The 19,523-nt window shown below is 36.1% G+C and overlaps 2 protein-coding genes across 6 annotated transcripts in view; one reads left to right on the forward strand and one right to left on the reverse strand.

The window, feature by feature from the left end:
- Positions 1-19,523, reverse strand: part of LOC139117518 (stAR-related lipid transfer protein 3-like) — a 54,549-nt gene that overhangs the window by 13,551 nt on the left and 21,475 nt on the right. For all 5 annotated transcript variants that reach the window (XM_070680712.1, XM_070680713.1, XM_070680714.1 and 2 more), the window contains 5 exons: positions 8,874-8,989; positions 6,105-6,263; positions 4,240-4,415; positions 3,262-3,366; positions 2,393-2,492 (listed from right to left, as the gene is read on the reverse strand). In XM_070680712.1, coding sequence (XP_070536813.1) covers positions 2,393-2,492; positions 3,262-3,366; positions 4,240-4,415; positions 6,105-6,263; positions 8,874-8,989 — 656 coding nt within the window. The remainder of the gene's footprint in view (positions 1-2,392; positions 2,493-3,261; positions 3,367-4,239; positions 4,416-6,104; positions 6,264-8,873; positions 8,990-19,523) is intronic.
- Positions 14,642-18,811, forward strand: LOC139117516 (tripartite motif-containing protein 2-like). Its single transcript, XM_070680709.1, has one exon. It carries the CDS (start codon positions 14,671-14,673, stop codon positions 16,933-16,935), a length of 2,265 nt encoding a protein of 754 aa, XP_070536810.1. The 5' UTR covers positions 14,642-14,670; the 3' UTR covers positions 16,936-18,811.

The following is a 19,523-nucleotide window of genomic DNA, read 5'->3' on the forward strand; positions in this document are numbered from 1 at the left end:
TCAGTTATTGGTACAATTATGGTGATAATCAGTTATTGGTTCAATTATGGTGATAATCAGTTATTGGTACAATTATAGTGATAATCAGTTATTGGTACAATTATGGTGATAATCAGTCATTGGTACAATAATGGTGATAATCAGTTATTGGTTCAATTATGGTGATAATCAGTTATTGGTACAATTATGCTGATAATCAGTTATTGGTACAATAATGGTGATAATCAGTTATTGGTACAATAATGGTGATAATCAGTCATTGGTACAATTATGGTGATAATCAGTTATTGGTACAATTATGGTGATAATCAGTCATTGGTACAATTATGGTGATAATCAGTCATTGGTACAATTATGGTGATAATCAGTCATTGCTACAATTATGGTGATAATCAGTCATTTGTACAATTATAGTGATAATACAGAGGGCTAGTCAATGCAGTCCTGGTCACAAACCCTCCACCATGGAGGGCCCACTAAAAGAACATCTATGTGATGTTGCCAAAACACTAAATCTACTGGTCATATCATTTTTGCTCTTGTTCATGTCACAATGAAGACCACAAACTGAATCACTTCTTTCCCCTTTCCTTCTTTAACAAAATAATTTTCATCCTCAATTTGGCTGTTTTTGAATAAACAGATCTATGGTTGTGAATTTACCGGCTGGCTGTCAAGAAATCTATTCATACAAACACGATGGGCTTTACTAAAGTTTATGCTGTTATTTCATGCATCAAAAGACTAAAGTAAGTCTGGCTTTCTGTGTCATTTAGTCGTAGTGGTTTAACTTTCAGAAGCTGGAGATCTTTCTTGATCTTATTTTCAGTAATATTTGACCTAACACATCAGTTAAGATTGTTATGGCATTTTTGACAATGTAAGAGTCCCAGTGTGTGGTTTCAGACTTCGTTTTCAGTATACCCCTTACCTTTACAGAGCTAGCTTTTGACCGCTGGCTGGCTTAATCCACGATTAACAGAAACTAGAAAAATTAAGTGACTAATCCAAATTTGGCGGTGCGATTTGCAATGCAGAAACGTCTTTCGATTGTCATTGTAGAAATGACACTCAGACTGACAAATCAAGTTGCTCAGTCAATTGTGTGAATGGAAGGTCTATAGTATTATTGTCAACAAGTAGGTAGGAAGGCCTTAGTGTTATTGTCAACAAGTAGGTAGGAAGGCTTTAGTGTTATTATCAACAAGTCGGTAGGAAGGCTTTAGTGTTATTGTCAACAAGTAGGTAGGAATGCCTATAGTGTTATTGTCAACAAGTAGGTAGGAAGGCTTTAGTGTTATTGTCAACAAGTAGGTAGGAAGGCCTATAGTATACTTGTCAACAAGTAGGTAGGAAGGCCTTAGTGTTATTGTCAACAAGTAGGTAGGAAGGCTTTAGTGTTATTGTCAAGAAGTAGGTAGGAAGGCCTATAGTGTTATTGTCAACAAGTAGGTAGGAAGGCCTATAGTGTTATTGTCAACAAGTAGGTAGGAAGGCCTATAGTGTTATTGTCAACAAGTAGGTAGGAAGGCCTATTAAGTGTTATTGTCAACAAGTAGGTAGGAAGGCTTTAGTGTTTATTGTCAAACAAGTAGGTAGGAAGGCCATAGTGTTATTGTCAACAAGTAGGTAGGAAGGCCTATAGTGTTATTGTCAACAAGTAGGTAGGAAGGCCTATAGTGTTATTGTCAACAAGTAGGTAGGAAGGCTTTAGTGTTATTGTCAACAAGTAGGTAGGAAGGCCTATAGTATTATTGTCAACAAGTAGGTAGGAAGGCCTTAGTGTTATTGTCAACAAGTAGGTAGGAAGGCTTTAGTGTTATTGTCAAGAAGTAGGTAGGAAGGCCTATAGTGTTATTGTCAACAAGTAGGTAGGAAGGCCTATAGTGTTATTGTCAACAAGTAGGTAGGAAGGCCTTAGTGTTATTGTCAACAAGAAGGTAGGAAAGCAGGGAGGTTTACAGAAGATGTGTAACACTAAATTTGATGAATACAACTTCCACAACTTTGACTATACTTTGGAAACCAGAAATAGTCAACCATTTTTAAATAAGATAGCATGCCTGTTACGCCATTTCACTTGATGACTATTCACAAACTGCTCACTAAAATTTGAAACAGAAATGAACATACATCTGTAGGTAAGGAGGGTGAGGGCGCCATCCATAGCAGCTACTCATGCAGTCCCAAAGATCAACTAACTTAACTGGGTATTTACAGTGTGTACTGAATCAATGTGATGTCTTCCCTGACAAACTGTGTACTGTGTTATCCTTCCCAGCATATATCCTTGGCTTCGAAATGAATCTTTACATATTGAAACAGTTTACATGAACACATCAGAACTGATTTACATCCTTTTGAGGTCGAAGGTAAGAGATATTTTGATTACCTGAAATTTCAGATCTGTGTTCAATATCCATGTGAGATGGCATTTTGCTGGTTTCCCTGGCAACTCTTTTATTGCCCAACCTCCTGGGCCGTTACATCCCCTGAAAATTTGAATATGAAATGAACAGATATGATTTGATGAAATGCAAATTTTATGAGAACAGAAGGTACTGCAAAGACAGTGTGGAAAGTACATGGGAAAAAAATAGAGATTTATGTATGTGAACATAAGGTTCTTGTATATATGTAGTTTGACTTAATCATGCTATGAAATGATGGCTATCAACAGCTCTATTGAAGGTCTTCAGAGCAGTTGTAAACGCCAGCTTTCAAACATTCACTTTCTGAATCAATGATAATCATAGCTCTTCATAATTCTTAACGTGTATTCAAAAAACATAACCCATTTTTTATCTTTTTTAAATAATTATCTTACACTAAAATATTGTTATCATTTCAAACACAAATGGTATGGGCTTAGATCACTCTATGATATGCTTTCAAATAAGAATAGTGGCACTGACATGTCTGTAAGCACCTGCTTTCTGAAAGTTTGATTGGTCGGAAAGTTTGATTGGTCGGATAGCCATTTGTATTGCCATGGAAGTCATCTCATGTTCCAGCTTATTTACAACATGTGATTTATCTGAACAAAAATCTTTCAAATTTTTACAAATATGGTTGATGTCAAATTTTTGAAATTTCTAAACAGTTCAAACATTACAAAGCTTCTATATATCAAGAATAAATTGATCTAACACTTTCAAATTACGGTAATGTGGAAAAACATGTCATGTGACAATAGATTCATTTGGTAACAAGTTCATCCATCATGAACAAGAATAAAATATTTCTAAAGTATCCACTCACCTGACACAATTTTTCTTTGGAGGCATTCCTTCATATTCTACAGCCTGACCACTGGATATGTACATCCCTTCTACTAACTGCCAGTGGCGAACAGTCACAAAGTCCCTGTAAACAGAAGTCTTGTTAACTCACTACTCTCATCTCATAAATGTTTCCTGTTTGATGAAGTTTACCAGCTAGGTGCAGGTATGTGAGTCAATTTACAAACCAACAAGCCCTACATATCCAATTAAACTGGTATATTAGGTGACCAAAACTCAATATTCTTTAAAACCATACCACTGGATCTGTGAAATGTCTGTATTCCAAAGATTGCATTTATAGTTGAAAGTAGAAAGTACCTCAGGGTCAGGTATTCAGACTTTCAAACTTTTACAACATTCAGTTGGCCTACCATTTGTAGGGGTTTATTTTGAAGCGTACAGGTAAATAAAATTCTTACCGACATGTTTTGTAAAAATTGGAAATTTTATTTTCTGCCATAGAGATAACGCAGGGTTGACGGCCAAATCGAATTTTAATTATCATTAAATTATGAGTATTTTTCTTCTCTAGTACTCTAGTACTCTCTAGTACTAAAATTTGCATGGTAACCCCTGATTTTAATTCTTGATTTCAAAAAAGAATGGTTGAAAGTTTGCTTAAGGAATGTTTGAGCAAAAGTTTAATTCTTGTCACTTTTGAGGCACAAACAACCTCAACAACCATGTTAAAGTATTATTTCTGAGATACGACTTACCAGACAATGAATTTCTTTGTTGAATAAATTATAATTGCCATTCATAGACATGAATTGAACATTGGTATTCAAATGCACAAATGACGATTATCTATGATCTGATGATAGAGCGACAAAGTCATTGCTTGCCATGTATTTGCAGTATTAGCAAAGGCTTCACAGAGGGCATTCAAGTGAACCAAGAAAGCACACAATCGGTTGACTATGGATTATTCAAAGTGACCAAATGTTGTGTTTACCTTGTGGAGACAATTCCTCCTGGTGCTTCTGCAGCCTGGTTGTATGATATATCTGTGTGGTCATCAATTGTGTGTAGTATTTTAGCATCTGAAACTGTTGGATTCCACTTTGGAGAGTCTTCTAATTTGTAAAATAATTCTTCAAATAAGCACCTTGCATCTATTTCAACGATTCCCTGTTGTGCCAAACACAGAGGTCTGTGTTATTATATCAAATGCGTACATGTATTCAATTCTGCTGCCGTCTAGAAGTCCCACTTTGGGATCAGAATTCAATCTATATGGTACACCAATCAAATGCAAGCTCCAACAATTAAGTGTCATGCTTTGTTATGCAAGAATACAAATTGCAAGTGAAAATATTTGATGTATAATCCCTAACAGGAAAATTATTGAAATTACAACAAAAAATATTGAAATTATATGTCATCGTAAACAATCACCTTGCTTAATTTGTGATTATTAACTTTCGAAGCGAAGGTTTGTATCCAATCTCAAATACCTACAAAGTGTACCATTTACCGGTATATGTTATTTAAAAGTTGCAAACAAGTGGACATCATCATCATTCTGTATGTAATGTTTTGAGAAGGTATAATAATGCACATTCAGGGGCCTGTTCCCAACATGTATGTGATGTTTGGAGATAGGATAATAATGCAAGTTAAGGGGTCTGTTCTCAAAATGTATGTGATGTTCGAAGATGGTATAATAATGCAAGTTAAGGAGTCTGTTCCCAACATGTAGGTGATGTTCAAAGATGGTATAATAATGCAAGTTAAGGGGTCTGTTCTCAACATGTATGTGATGTTTGGAGATAATGCAAGTTCAGGGGCCTTTTTTTGACATGTAGTTTAGAGCAAGCAGAGTATTGTCACATAATAGTAAAATAAACTTCTGCCATTATTGTTGAGTAAAGTAAGGCATACTGGCATTTCTTTTCTATTCAGTATTATACACATCAACTATGACACATAGTCTATTGTATTCATTATGCAAACAACTACAGTTTCTATTTGTCTTACATCCTACATCATTCTCTTGATTGATATTTTCACTGAAGAATGCAACCACATGTGTTCTAAACATGAAAACATTTACTTCTACAAATGCAACATAAAACTTTCCACCAGGATCTTTTGTCTACTTTTTTTTTGTATTTAAATTGTTTTATTGGTAACATTTTCTTTAGTAACATGAACTTAAATTAAAATGAAGTACAGTGCTTAGTTATCTACAATTTTGTGTAAAATTGAAATCCATTTGCTGCAATGTCTCTCTAATTTGTCTTTTTCCAGAGCTATTTCGTACTCTAGATGGTAGTTGAATTTCACTTGCAACATAAAAGCTGCAAAGTGTGGTTTACTCTGTTTCATTTTCATGGCATAGATGTGTCTTTTGGCTAACAGTAGCATGTGATTATGAATGTCAGAGCAACCGTCAACACCAAAGAGCACTTCATTTAAGTTATGTCTAGTGAACAAACTGAGAGATTCCTTGAAAAATGTGTGAAACTCGTTCCAGGTCTCAGTGAACTTACAGGTGTAGAAAAGATGATCTAGTGTCTCGTTGCTGTTTTGGCAGAATGAACAGAGCGGTGATTGGTCCATACCTCTTCTAGATAGATCGCAGTTTGTGTACAGAATATGATGAAGAAGTTTGAACTGGAATTCACATGTTTTTGTGTCTATGGCTACCTTAAATGGTAGACTATATATGGGAGACCATGGTCCAGTAAAGTCATATTCTCTTTCATAATAGCGTTCATTAATTGGACTTAATTCCTCTTTACTGTAAATGGCGATGCACTGATTGGTGGGCTGCTCGGTGGCATTACTTAGGCCGCATGAGGGCGCTATACTTACCTGCATTTTGTAAAGTCTTCCTATTGACTCTCCAAAATCTCTTGCATACACAGTAACACCAGTACCATTCTCCTTTTCCAGCTTCCATCCATCTTCAGTTTTTAGAATTTGTAAAAGTTTCTCCATGGCGTCCTTACCCTTGCGATAATACTCTTGATCCTGATAAAGATGAGGTGATAGCATATACAAAAAATACCGCAATTATACGGTGTCGCTCACATTTTATCTGAATTGGTACATACCAGTATGGGTACCAAAGATCAACCAGAAAAACAAGAATGACAAAAGCAAGTAAGGTCTGCAACTTAGGTACTGGAGGTAAACTTTAGAAACATGCATACCAACTTCTATAGCAATGGGACAAGCAGATCCTACATACATAAGCAAATGTCAACAAAAAATTAGCCAGAGAAGCTTGACAAAAAGAAAAGGTTGGAGAGGGGGGGGGAAAAATAGTGGGAAAAAATATAAAAGGGATCTTTTAAAAAGGAATGCTACCTCATCAATCTTCTATCCCCTACCCCCTCCTGAATATCAAATGTTCCACCCCTTGGTTGACCATGTTTACATAAGACCAGCTGGCAGTATATTTACAACTTTGGGGATGTTTTAATTAATGCTATGAGTGCTATCATTCAAATGTAAACAGCACTTAAATCAGTTACAGATAGTGAAATTCCTTCCACTGGGGGGGGGGGGGGGATTATGACATCTGGAATTATCCTGGATCCAAATTTCTGATCAGTTCTTGTGTGTCTTACATGCGAAAGTTGCAAAAATTGGTTCGCAATGAAAACATTTACCTCAGCTTTGTTTTCAGGATAAAATTTTACTACAAATTGATATTAAACATGACACAATTATGTTCACAGCCTTCGAAACTGTCTCACAACATATCCTGGGTTGGTGTAGGTCATTTAAGGTCACAAAATATAACTATTTGGGGGTTTCCCAACACTTTGAGCAGAAAATTTATCTAATAACATCCCTCAGGACTTTTGTACCAAATTACAAAGCTATCAGACAAGTAATTTTGAGAACAAGTTTTCTTGTCCAAATATGACAAAATTGTCTTAAAAATACAAATTTGTATATTTCAGGACAATTTCCACATATCTGACTATTGTCATCCCTGGACATCTGTACACCAAATATAAAAGCCGTCTGTCCAGGGGCTTTAAAATGAAAATATTTTTTACGATTTTTTGATCAAAAATGACAAAAATTGCCCCAAAACAGTAATATTTCCAAATTGTCGTAATTTCAACAATTAGAAGGGTAACACCCTTGCAAACGTCCAATCCTAATTTGAGAGCAATTTGGCTAGCCGTTTCAGAGAAGAAGAAATTTTACTTAAAATGAGAAAAATAACCAAAAAATTCAGCAAAAATATAAAATTCAAGATATCTTCACGATATTCATCAAACTGATTTTGGTCAACCTTAGTAACCTGTATACCAAATATCAAAGCTATCAGATTAGTTATTCTTGAATAAAAAAATTTTGACCAAAAATTCGGAAAATTGCCCCAAAATTACAAATATGAAAATTTCAATTCAATTTGTATACACTTGACTGAGGTCATCCTGAGGAACATGTATACCAACTTTCAAAGCAATCAGATGAGCGGTTTCAGAGTTAAACATTTTTTGACTAAAAACTGAAAAAATTACCTGAAAAAAAAAACCATGCAAATTTCATCCCAAATTTTAAACACCTACTTTAGAATACCTAAAGGAACCTGCACACCAAGTTTCAACCCTATCTGACCAACGGTTACAGAGTTTTAGCAATTTGCAGGGTTTTACCTTTTCCCCCCCCCCTCATTTGCATATTTTTGACACTGACAAGTTCATTTGAACAAATTCACATCTCCACCCCAAGGTGCACCTGTACACCAAATACTAAGACAGTAGGTTCTGCCGTTTAGCTGTTTTTGACGTGGACGGACATACATACATACATACATACATACATACATACAGACATGCAAATGGGATGCAAATGAACTGATTCAGCTTATACGATTACCTCACATTGGTATACCAAATGTGAGCTAAAAATGTAATTGTCAACAACAGATAACACATTGGTATGGATATTACAACAAGCATTGATAAGTTTGGTCAATATCAAAAGCAGAACATTGGATGTCTATCATAAACAAATCACTTTCTTGCCATGCATATTAGACATATTATTAAAAATTACACTTCTCCTTACATAAAAATCATGTTACCAACAGTCAATAATTAAATCTACAATATGCATGGATTCAACACAATTATGACACAACCAATGGTACAGGCTATTTGAAGGCATTGTGAAGACTTTATCTGGAAGATTAAATGTTCATTTGTGGCAATTTGTCAACCAAGCTAGGGAGTTTGGCTGTGTTTGAAAACTGCTTGTGAATGTATGGCATGTTAGAGTACAAACTGTGCCTTACTGCCTCTGGACTCCCTAGATTTATGTCAATCAGTGAGATGATAAACCTTTATGTGTGTCATGTTAAATATTAGTTAATCCTACTGGGATTAGCATTTGGTCATAGACTTTTGAAAACACTTTAAAGTGGATGTTATTTGTATTACTGGCTCAAAACTTGCTTGAAACTTTATTAAGTACTGATACTCAGATTGATATAATACTTGTCAAAATTTGTGCCACTTATTGTCTCAGAATAGAAATATTTGGTCCAATCCTGATATGATCACTACAGGAAATTTACCTTGGGTCTTGAGCTGACAGAGTACAAAATAATCTTACCTTGGGTTCAAGTAGATGTAAATTTGTAAAGCTAGCACTGCGACTGGTTGGAAGGGAATGAAATCCTTTCCTATGGCCATTCTCATCACTGTCAACTTCACTTTCACTTTCACTACCTGTGAAAACAAATCAAACATTTTCTGATTCAAAATGCTTGGAGCTATATCACTCTAAATCAATACAGAACTTTTTAATGAACTGATTCATAAAGAATATTTACCATGTAAACAAATCCACATAAGAATAGATATAGGTATTTCTGTCCAGCACCATTATTTCTCATTATTAGATAGCTTATGTGTCCTTCAGTAGTCATCAATTTTCAAAATAAGTTGTTACTAAGTTTACATGTAGTATGGACTTCAAGATAAGGTAAGGCAAAGACAGTGGAGTGTCTTCCATTCCACTGTCAGTGAGTAACGTAAGGTAAAATTTACAACATTCTTGATTTGATTTGCACTGTACAACAGGTGGCCAAAAGTACATGTACCGACGTATGTAAGACACTGTCAAATTTCTAAGTACAATAGGACGCAGTACAACACTGTAATAGCAATCAAATGAACAAAGAAACCAAGATATGCCGTTATATTTACAAATTGTATGATGGATCAAAAAACTCTCACTCTTTAATGGAGATAATGTAGCTTGACATACAGAATAAAACAATAATTTTCTGTTTGATAAAACCCAATATTCAATTGTGCATAAGCACAGTCATGAAGCTACCATAAATTTTGAAACATCTCAAAACTGCCTTCTTTTTTTCCAACATAAAGAACAATAAAAAAAATTTCCTTTTCTAAGTTATCATCGCATTAGGCATTTACTCTCAAGGGGTACAAGACATTGACAATGAAGATGTTACAGTGAAAGGATTTTAAGGTAAATCTGAATCAGAAAAATGAGAAACTAAACACTTTAGCAGAAAATGGATACTTCTAGTACTCTTGACCACAGTCCCTCCATCACATGTGCAGTAAAGAATTATGGGAAGAGGGCCTCTGTCTGACCTATAAATATATTCCTCAACTATTTATACCAAGGAATGTTGTCAAATTAAGCTTAAAAAGTATATGCCATTCATTCCATCTAAAAACAGATATCTACTTTACAACTGAGACTTTACATAGCTTGCAGGACTTTATGGAAAGTTGTGTACAATGTTTGAAGTAAGGTATGAGCTGTTGCTGCATCAACATACTTTAAAAGAAATGATATTTATGAATATAAATAATAAGGAACATTAAAAATTTTGAAATTAATTAATGAAGCATTACATGTAACATACATTCTACATGTGACAAGGTGTGAAAAATGACAACAACTACTTATCTCTGTGATTCAGTAACAATTCTGGTTAAAATGCTGGCATTATGATCTACTCTGACTTGATATTTGGTAATAGACTATACAGCTGATCTACTCTGACTTGATATTTGGTAACAGACTACACAGCTGATCTACTCTGACTTGATATTTGGTAACAGACTATACAGCTGATCTACTCTGACTTGATATTTGGTAACAGACTATACAGCTGATCTACTCTGACTTGATATTTGGTAACAGACTATATAGCTGATCTACTCTGACTTGATATTTGGTATCAGACTATACAGCTGATCTACTCTGACTTGATATTTGGTATCAGACCATACAGCTGATCTACTCTGTTGAACTTGATATTTGGTATCAGACTATGCAGCTGATCTACTCTGTTGAACTTGATATTTGGTATCAGACTATACAGCTGATCTACTCTGACTTGATATTTGGTAACAGACTACACAGTTGATCTACCTTTATTCTGACTTGATATTTGGTAATAGTCAATAAGCATTCAGTAGGTCATGCTCCATATGTCAAAATATTTAAAATTATTTACTTATATTAAAATATTGAGAAATATGAGTGAACAGAAACGTGAAGAAATTGACCTTTGACACAAATGCTCTGGTTTGTTATATGCTGTGGCATGAGCAGAAGAATATCTGGTTAATTATTGATGCTGGTTTCATGGCAGTTGTCATGTGTTTGATAAACAGAGCTAAGCAGAACTGGGATCTGATATACACTGCCATGTGATAAGCTACCATGTAACCTTTATTCTGTATGCTACATAGCACTTCCAGGATTGTTTGCATGTGCAGCCTGCAGTCAACAGGAAAACAACAAGATTAACACATGACCTAAGGGGAGAACCATTTAATTTTTTTTTGGGGGGGGGGTATGGAGGATTTTGAGAAAAAAAAAGTTGTCATCAGGTGAAATAGAAGGAAAAAAAATTGATCCTGTAATGGCCTGAGAAAAAAAAAATTTCATAACAGACAGAAGCGAAAAAAAAAATTGTCACAATGCACCTGAAATGAGCAAAATTTGGAAACCTTATTCTCATGTATTCTTTGCCGGCGCGCCGCCATAGGTGGCGCAAATGTTTTTACCACAAGCAATTCTTATGTTTTTTCCCAAGCCTTTAAGCATGCACTACATAGGTCTACTTTACACCTCAGTACACTCAATGTTTTCCTTCCCTTTTCTGACCAAAGAAATCATATTTCAGGAGTTCTGTTGCAATATCTCAATGGCATAGGCACTATCTAATGGGACTATTTGACTTCTGTAAATTGTGAAAATTTAAAACACAAGACAGGAGTCAATAAACTAGTGTTAAAACCAACATATTATTCTCTTAATATAAATATGTTCAAAAGATGTACAAGTTGACAATGAGAAATTGAGGAACAACAAATATAATGAAATACAATGTGAAAGCCTTGTTTCTCTGACCACAAAAGATAACATCTTCCCTGAGAACTTGAATTGATGCTGGGTCATGTTAATTATAATATGACACCACACACCGGATCGCTCACAATAGAGTCTGTCAATAGTGGCGAACTCTCTCAATTAACGAATCTGGCTTCTCCTCTTTGAGCACAAAGATGACTTAATAATCACACAACCAAGCGGAGGGGATACAAAACAAGAGAGCGACTGATGAAGGAACCCCAATTTTGGTTCCGAAACACTGTTAAGACGAATCACTCAATCAACAAACTGGTTTACCGGGGACCCAGATCATATGACCAGGGTCAAAGCACTATCGATTCACTGGTGTCTCGCCATTTATTCGGAGGAATGTGAGGAGGGGGTCACTCAAAAAATTGAAAACTTCAGGGGGGCGTTACTCAAAATGTGGAGAGGAAGAAGGAGGGCCGGGGTTACTCAATTTTTTTGTGCGAAATAAATTTAAACAGTGTCTCTCAGATTGCACCATTGCACACATCCATTTCTCAAAAATTTCGATGTGAGAGGGGGCACCCCCTCTCGTGCTCTCCCCCTTGGGTCTTCTAACAGTTTTACTGGTAAAAGACAAATTGAAAATACCTCTCAGATTGCACTACACTGCACACATCAATTTCTCAAAATTTTCACAGGATCTAGGACAAAACTGAACTGTTGTGAATTAATCCTTTACTATCATAGAAACATATGTTTTAATTGACCTCAGTTCAATGACCATTTGTCTTCAGTCTCTGGCAAACAGAACTGTTTTTACAGTGACGGCACCAGGCACCAATTATTTTGACGATGAGATACAGCTGGATATTGATACACTACCGAATTAGGTTTGTCAGTTTGCTTACAAATTTACCCTTTTAGTGGTCAACTTTTACAACTTTGCGCCAACATCAGACAGACTAAAACAGCAGGTGACGCAGCAAGATGTCTGTAAACTAATTTACTATGTAGTATGTTTATATCTTTACAGCAGCTATCAGTTTCAATGGTGACACACACAGAGACTGGTTGCCAAGTTTTACAAGCAGTTCAAATTCACGGAGAGGTGGTAAAAGAACGACGTTACTGCAAATTTAGACTCGGAGGACAGTGTTCTTTGTTGTTGAATATCAATAAAGTTCATGACTTCAAAAATAATAGAGTGATGTGTAAAATGAACAAACTTTACTTTGGTTATCTGGTTGGTTGTCTGGTTCAACGTCTGTTTGTACAAATGTACAGATCATTACGCCAGTGAAACTGATAGCTGCTAATTACGTGTCAGCGTATGTATACAAAGCCCCACCATGGCTGGCAATACCAGAACATGTCGTTGTCTGAGTTTTATTAGACTAGAAAGTTGCTGACTCAAAGCCCTGACTTCCAGACATTGCTATCGCTACTCAAACGTTCTGATTCTTTCAGATCGATTTGTGTTGTTTATAGTTTTAGATTTTTTTTGAAGTCATGAATTTTATTGATATTCAACTACAAAGAACACTGTCCTCCGAGTCTAAATTTGCAGTAACGTTGTTCTTTTACCACCTCTCCGTGAATTTGAACTGCTTGTAAAACTTGGCAACCAGTCTCTGTGTGTGTCACCATTGAAACTGATAGCTGCTGTAAAGATATAAACATACTACATAGTAAATTAGTTTACAGACATCTTGCTGCGTCACCTGCTGTTTTAGTCTGTCTAATGTTGGCGCAAAGTTGTAAAAGTTGACCACTAAAAGGGTAAATTTGTGAGCAAACTGACAAACCTAATTCGGTAGTGTATCAATATCCAGCTGTATCTCATCGTCAAAATAATTGGTGCCGTCACTGTAACAAAATGTATTGTCATTGTTTGGTTGTTGAATATTGTGACTCAAACACTGATCATGCAAAAAATGTAAAAAAATATCAGTGTTAAATGTCATTTCAAACAGTTTTACCCAGTGCAAAATAAACTGAAACTCCTTTCAGATTGCACCATTCAACACATCAATTTCTCAAAATTTCCAATACGAGAGGGGGAACCCCCTCTCGTGCTCTCCCCTTGGGGTGTTCTAACAGTTTCACTTGGTAAAAAAATTAAAAACACCTCTCAGATTGAACCAGACTGCACCATTGCACACACCAAAATCTTAAAAATTTCCATGCAAGATAGGGGAAAGCCCCTGTGACACTTCACCCTAAGCCTCTCGCGTGTTCTCCCTCTGTACTTTCAAATTCTGCCCGGTCAGATATCCTAGTGAAAACCCTGTCATAATACCCATCCAAATTAAACAATATACTATATGGTTAGGTATTGGTTATAGCGTGAGCTTTTATATCTTTATTTTGTTGTGACTTTGAATTTCATTTTGATGGGTTCACGTTTTTTGAACTGTCATGAGATAACTGATGATAGTCTAGAAGGGTACATCAGGACTTGAAAGGTCTTTACTGTTCCTGTATTTTGTAAATTTTACAATTACATGTATTGGTATTTAACTTTTCTAAGTGGGGGGAATCAGTCAAAATTTCAGAGTTAGAGAGGGAGGTTACTCAAATTCATCATGGTTGGCGAGGGGGGGGGGGGGGTCACTCGAAATTTCGGAGTCCCAGGCCGTAAATAATGACAGCTCCCTTATATACAATGCATTACAAACTTGATGACCATTTTAAAAAAAATTGCACTGCTACTCCATTTGAAAAAAAAAATTGATGCAGGTCTGACAGTAGAAAGTAAAAATTGCTGTCACTCTAACTGGAAAAAAAAGTTGCTCCCATACTCACTTCCTCCATACCCCTCCCCAGAAATCAAATGGTTCTCCCCTAAACAGTCTGCCTTGTTTGGGTCAATGAGTAACCAATTATTGCAATGAAACCACGCAAGATTACAGTAATGACTCCCTAGGCCTGTGTACTACAAGCAAGGTTAGCACTAAACACATTAGTCTCATTTCCATGCTGACTTGCTAAATTAACAATAAGCATTATCTTAAAGGTACCATGTCATGAATACGTGGCAAGTGAGTGGCTGGATATGGCGTCTGCAGCAGAAACTTCTGTTCTGGAGCAAATTAGTGAAGATTTCCTACAATGCAGTATTTGTCTAGAACAGTTTAAGACACCAAAGACTTTACCATGTCTACATACATTCTGTCAACAATGCCTTGTCACACTTGTTGAAAAGAAAGGATCCTTATCCTGTCCCACATGTTCTACGCCATGTCAACTTCCAGAGGGTGGAGTATCCGCACTAAAAGACAACTTTTTTATGACCAATCTGATTGAAATATTCCAGCAAACAATGGATTCTACAACAGAAGTTGAGATCAAGTGTGAAGGTTGTGAAGAGAAGACAGCTACTCAACGATGTCTAGACTGTCAACAGTTCAACTGTGATCACTGTGTGAATGTACACAGAAATTTCCCAGCACTCAGATCTCACCGCATCATTACTACTGAAGAGTACACACAAGTGAAGTCCTCTAAACTCTCAGTAATTGTGAAAGATGTATACTGCACCATTCATCCTGATCAACTTGTGACTTTCTACTGCAACACGTGTCAAACACCTGTCTGTACTGGATGTACTATTGTCAATCATCGAATCCCAGATCACTCACACAGTGACTTGAAGGTGGTTGCTGAGGAGTATCGTACACTACTGAGAAATATGGTGGATAAAATGAAAGTAAAGGAGGAGGAGATTGATCACGTCCTTCACACCATAAAGGCTGAATGCAACCAACTGGAAGACAAGTGCAAGGAAGAAGAAAGAGAAATTCACAGGAAAGCTGAAGAAATTATCAAGAAAACAAGGGAAGAAGAAGAGAGAATGGTGGATGAAATAAAGAGAAAATACAATCAGAAAAAGAAAGATGCTCAGGCAGACATTGATAAACTAGAATTGACACACGGAAATATCAAAGGAACACGTAACTATGTAGAGACACTGGTGCATCATGGGAACGCTGTACACCTTCTTTCTACCAAAGAAAACATAGTACACCAATTACAAACACTAATTGCCATGGAAACCAAATTAAAAGAAGGCAGTGAGAATGAGCAGTCAGCAGTTCACATACAGTTCAACAACATGAACAGCCAACTGGTACGGCATGCTGATGTCTGCATTGGAAAGTGTACTGTTGACATAGAGTCTACTGAGAAAGGTAAACCTGTCAGATTAGTGATCACAACCAGAGATGATGACGGTAATTGTGTCATCTCTAGACAAGAGGTCAAGGCCATGTTGCTGAGACCAGATGGATCAAGGGAAGCCATGGCTGTCTCCAATCAAAGTGATGGTACATATTTGATGTATGTATACAGGAAGCAGCTTGGTAATTATCAGGTGAATGTGACAATAAGGAATGAAGAACTCCCCACTTCACCCATCATCATTCAGCATGTTAAAGGATTGGTGAAAACTATGGGTAGATCACTTGAACAAGATTGCATTAGTACAGGATATTATGGAATTGCATTGAATAAAGCTGGAGACATTGTCACATTAGGGACAGATAATAAATTCCTTCACATTTCAATGGATGGTGTACTCAGAAATACAATAACTACTGAAAAACATCCAATAGCTTGTTCAGATGGAGTATATTTCAGTGTAACGGATCCACAAGAAGATCCTTATCGAGGGAATAATCATGAGCAATTCTATCGATCAATACTGGAAATCCAAAATGAAAATGGAGAAACTACTGAGATAAACTTGAAATCAAAAATGCATTACCAAATAGTAATAGCTATTGCTGTGAACCCAGCAAATGGCAATATTTACATATTACATGATAGGGATCATAGAGATCATAGCGGCATCAGTATATATGATAAGCATGGAGAATATGTAAAGTCAATCTTGTTACCAAGTGGTAAAGGTCAGGGTGAGTTCAGCAACTTCACATCTTTGATCATATCAAGCACAGGGCATATGTTTATTCCAGACCGTGACAACCATCGGATTCAAGTGTTTACACAAGATGGTGAATTCTTGTATCATTTTGGTTGTCATGGCAAGGGTGATGGTGAACTAACATCTCCCTCATGTATTGCAATAGACAAATATAGGCATGTGTATGTGGGTGAAAAGGGACGTGTCCAGAAATTTGAAATGGGTGGGCGTTTCATTTGTCGCATTGATAATGAATGGGATGGATTAGAAGAGATTAAAGCTTTGGCATTAACTGATGATGATCCTTGTAAGGTTGTTGTACTTGATAATTTTAGAATTGAATATAAAAACTACCCAAATATCAAAGTACTGGTACAACTTGTATATGACCAATAAAAGCACTTCACAGCTGTTCAGGGACGATACATCAACTCAAATAATGATGTTGATTCGAAACATAACCAATGATATCTAAGACAATTGATATTCAAATGATTTCAGAAGAATTAACAACTTGTTCGATATATAATTCAAAAATTACAATCGGAACATTAACTCTGATACATGCAAGTTTAAAACAATAAATTGTTTTTAGAATTTCACAGTCAAGAAAGAGGTACTTGTGTCAAATGAATGCATACAATGCTCATTCTTCAAATACATGTATATTATTGGCCTTAAAATATTTAGTGATTTGTAATACAGAGATACTCTATGCCAGTCACTCAGAGTCGTCGGTTTTCTTGCTACCGAAGTTGAAATATATGCAATTATGAATGTCATTTTTGAAAATTCACTAATGCATGCAATACCAATTACGATGAACCCACAATTTATTGTTGTTGAGATTTTGTCAACAGTGTTATAAATATAGTGCTGCAAAGTCAGTAGTAGGGCCTACCCACGTGAAAGACGTTTTGAACTCGTTCCCGTACTTGCTATATTCAAGCTGAAATCAGTCAAGTCATTACGTGTTTATTTCGCATATTTGCTATATTTTAGCACCCGTACTCAGAACCCCTCTTTGACATTCTGTTTGGCATGTTTCTACGTTCATTTCGAATCCTATTCTGTCTTTTTTTTTCAACACTCAGTTCGACGCTGTTTTTGTTTTTCCACGCTCAGCTTGACGCTCACTTTGTCGATTTTGGGACCTGCATTACGTCACTCGTACTTTGAAAGTAAGGCACATTACGTCACTCGTACTTCGCTCGTACGAGCTCGTAGGTCTGCTCGTAGTTCGTCCGTTTTGAGATGATTAGATAAATGCTAAATGATATGTATAGTAAATGGGACTTCATTAGCTGTTACCTTTATGTGGCATCAATTTTGAATATCATTATGGTTTGAAATACATTGTATTATTTTTCTTAGCCATGAAAGAAGTAAATTGTTCAGCAAATTTTGATTCTGTGGATTATACTCAGTTTCTGCTATTGAAAAAAGTATTTAATTTTATACAGACAATGTAACAATTTTCCATTAGCATTTTCTTATCAAAGTCCTGTACACAGTTCACTCAACATATGGTACTGTCATTTTATTTTAATATCTTGTGACTGAGTTGACATGATGGTGTTTTGATCAATTGAGAAATTCTATTTTGTACCTTCTGTCTCACAGATAAAGTATCTTATTGACTTGTAAGAGTTAAGAAGCAGCGAGAGATCTTTCCCTGATTATGTGAACAATATCTTTTGAAGTTCATGCCTTACAGATTTAAACCTCAATGAATGTTGACTGTTTAAAGATGGTTTTGGTTCAAACATTTAACTAAGTATTACTTTACACTTTTATCTGCAGAATGTTTTGCCTTTAGAACAAGTAGGATTGTTTTTTGTGAGTGGTGGGTGGTGAATGAGTTCCATGTGAAGATGACTTTTGATGGCTGTTATGCCAAGCAGAGAACTTGAGACCATCTGTATACAGTGTAAGATAATAGAAGTCTTTCATGCAACATAACACAAGGATTTTGTAGATGCAAGTACATTAATGAAATAAAGTTAACCTTTGTTTTTACACCCTCTATGCTTTCCGATTTTATGATTGCTGTAGATATGAATGCACACTTCACATAAGACAAATCAACTGTCATTATTGCATATTCTTATTGCCACATCACTGTAGAAATTCATCCAACCTGTAGCCTATCAATATTCCCACTTATTGCCAAATCACTTCAAATTCATCAAAGTCATGGCCTGGAATAATTTCATGGAGCATTACAATTAACAAGTCATTCTCATTGCCACATCACTTCAAAATTGGTCAAAACTGGCCTGGCAACTTCTCCTGAAGATGACTAAATTATCACTATTTGCAGATTATTCTCATTGCCACAATACCACTTACTCTTTCCTTCAATATATGTGTAACCCATAAGCTGTTAAACGTTCTTGAGAAACTCAACTATCACTGTCTGTAAGCTATTTTGTCACAAAATGGCTCCTAAATTCATCACACCCTTGAGCATGTTAACACTAATTTCCATTAAGACAACTCAGCTATGACTTTTTATCCCACATTGATCACTTTCCCTTTCAAGCTTGTCAAAACCCTGTGATTCACTGGGATGACAAATCTTTTATGACAACATTTCAATCAGTAGAGTTCTTGGTCCCTAGTGTAATGGTTGCTGGTAGCTGCATAGGACTTACAGTTACAGTATTAAAGTTCTTGTGGTACTGACCACTTTAGAAATTGCAATTGTGTAGCACAATCTATGTCTGTGTGGCTGTCACAGTCATCAGTATTCAGTTGAGCTGTACCAGTATGTTAGATGACAAGCAAGGCACTGGTGTGATGCTGGTTTTGTCTGGCTGTCAAATAAGGAGACATCTGACGGGTACACCTGGGTACATGTACATGTTTATAAACTGACCCACATGCATATTCATATTCAATCAGTCAATCACTGCCTAGTGTAGATAGTCTGTATGGACTTTGAACTACAATTGCTTATAGTGAGTGGATTGTCGGGCTGT

The sequence above is a fragment of the Ptychodera flava genome, chromosome 18 (genome assembly GCF_041260155.1).
Source record: "Ptychodera flava strain L36383 chromosome 18, AS_Pfla_20210202, whole genome shotgun sequence".
Lineage (NCBI taxonomy): Eukaryota > Metazoa > Hemichordata > Enteropneusta > Ptychoderidae > Ptychodera > Ptychodera flava.

Coding starts and splice junctions, on each gene's coding strand:
- LOC139117516 (XM_070680709.1), top strand. CDS start 14,671: ATGGCGTCTGCAGCAGAAACTTCTGTTCTGGAGCAAATTAGTGAAGAT.